Source organism: Micropterus dolomieu, linkage group LG07, assembly GCF_021292245.1.
Source record: "Micropterus dolomieu isolate WLL.071019.BEF.003 ecotype Adirondacks linkage group LG07, ASM2129224v1, whole genome shotgun sequence".
In the NCBI taxonomy this organism is placed as follows: domain Eukaryota; kingdom Metazoa; phylum Chordata; class Actinopteri; order Centrarchiformes; family Centrarchidae; genus Micropterus; species Micropterus dolomieu.
Genome location: NC_060156.1, coordinates 31545421 through 31546794, shown reverse-complemented (window position 1 = coordinate 31546794; position 1374 = coordinate 31545421). Strand labels below are relative to the sequence as shown.

The window sequence follows — 1374 nt, the reverse complement described above, 5'->3', positions numbered from 1 at the left end:
GGGGTCCTTTGCGCTTTGGGGGGTCGCAGGGTGTCCTGGCTTCTGGGGGTGGGGGTCTCAGCGCGGGTTGATCCGATTGTGGGGTGATTGTCGATGCATCTTGATGCATTATGCTTTTTCCCTGGGCAGGGTCTCTGGATGGCTGCTGGGCGTTTAGTTTGTGCATTGGAGTCCGGGGGAGGCATCTCCTCGTTGGCTTGGAGGGACCTGTTTGCGTCCCTGTTTTGCTTCGTTGGCCTCAGATCCGTGCTTCCCCATTTCTCTGTCGGCCAGTTGTTGGACCCCTCTGGATACTGAGGTATATAGTTATTTTTCGGGATGTGCAGTGTGGGTGCGGCGCAGGGCTGTGCTCCGGTTTGTTCTGGGTTTGTGCCTGGAGTTCTCTGCCCTTGACGGGTGGGTGGGTTGTTGGTGGCATGCTTCTGAGCTAGTTGATTTTGCCTTGTTGCTGGTTTGGCTGGTGTTGCATGGCGGCCAGGGGGCGCACTGGGCATGGGGGATGTCGGCTGGCGCCGGCGGCCTTAGTTTTTTTCCGGCGGTTGGGGGGACGGCGGACTTTTATTGGCGGGTGCACGGTGACCTGCGCGGCGAGTTTGCTGCCGGGCTGGGACTTGCTGCTGGTGTTTCTCTCCGCTGGCTTTCGCTGTCATGTTGTTCCGTTTGCTCTCTCTCGTTTGCCCAACCTCGCACACGGGATTCGTGGGGGGCTGCTGGGCATTGGGTGTCGCCGTGCTCGAGCAGGGTGTGCGTTGGGCTCGTCACTTGTGCATTGGTGTTGATGATTGCGTGGCATTTGGGCATTTTGGTTGTTTGCTGCGCGGCGGTGGGGTGCTGGGTGGGGGGGGAGCACTGGTCTATGTTGTGTGTGCGCCGCGGTCGGTCCGGGCGCTGCTCTTCCACGGGTTACGCTTTTTGTGTTTCGTCGGCATTACGTTGTCAACTGGCATTTGGGTCGGGGTCTTCTGCGTTTGCATCGCAGTGCATCTAGGAGTCTTTGTTTTTTTGTGTTTTTATTTTGATTTGATTTATTCTTTTTCTTTCTCCCACCCCTATTGGCTACTGGGGTTCTTGCCTGCCTGTTACAGTCGTGGCGTCCCACTCTCACTAACAACTACATTCTTTAACAGGCTTATGCGCACACACATGTACACACACACATACAGACACATTCACCCACACGCACACAGACACACACAGACACAAACAAATTTAGGTTGTCCCTGGTAGAATTATTCCTGATGCCTTTCTTTCAGTTACTTATTTAAATTAATTATTATTCCAGCTCTCGTGGCTGTGTTGTGTTGCTTATTTAGTGTGTGTGACTGTTTCTTGTTTTCATTGTTCTCTTAGTTGTCTTAATATGTCAGCTGTTTA

General features: G+C 53.6%; 1 protein-coding gene across 1 annotated transcript in view; it reads right to left on the bottom strand.

Annotated features, from left to right (window-relative positions):
- LOC123973343 (proline-rich receptor-like protein kinase PERK10) overlaps positions 1-833 on the bottom strand; it is a gene marked incomplete at its 5' end in the record, with an annotated part of 3691 nt that extends 2858 nt beyond the window's left edge. Inside the window, one exon of the mRNA XM_046053281.1 lies at positions 783-833. Coding sequence (XP_045909237.1) covers positions 783-833 — 51 coding nt within the window. The remainder of the gene's footprint in view (positions 1-782) is intronic.
- Positions 834-1374: the final 541 nt, after the last annotated feature.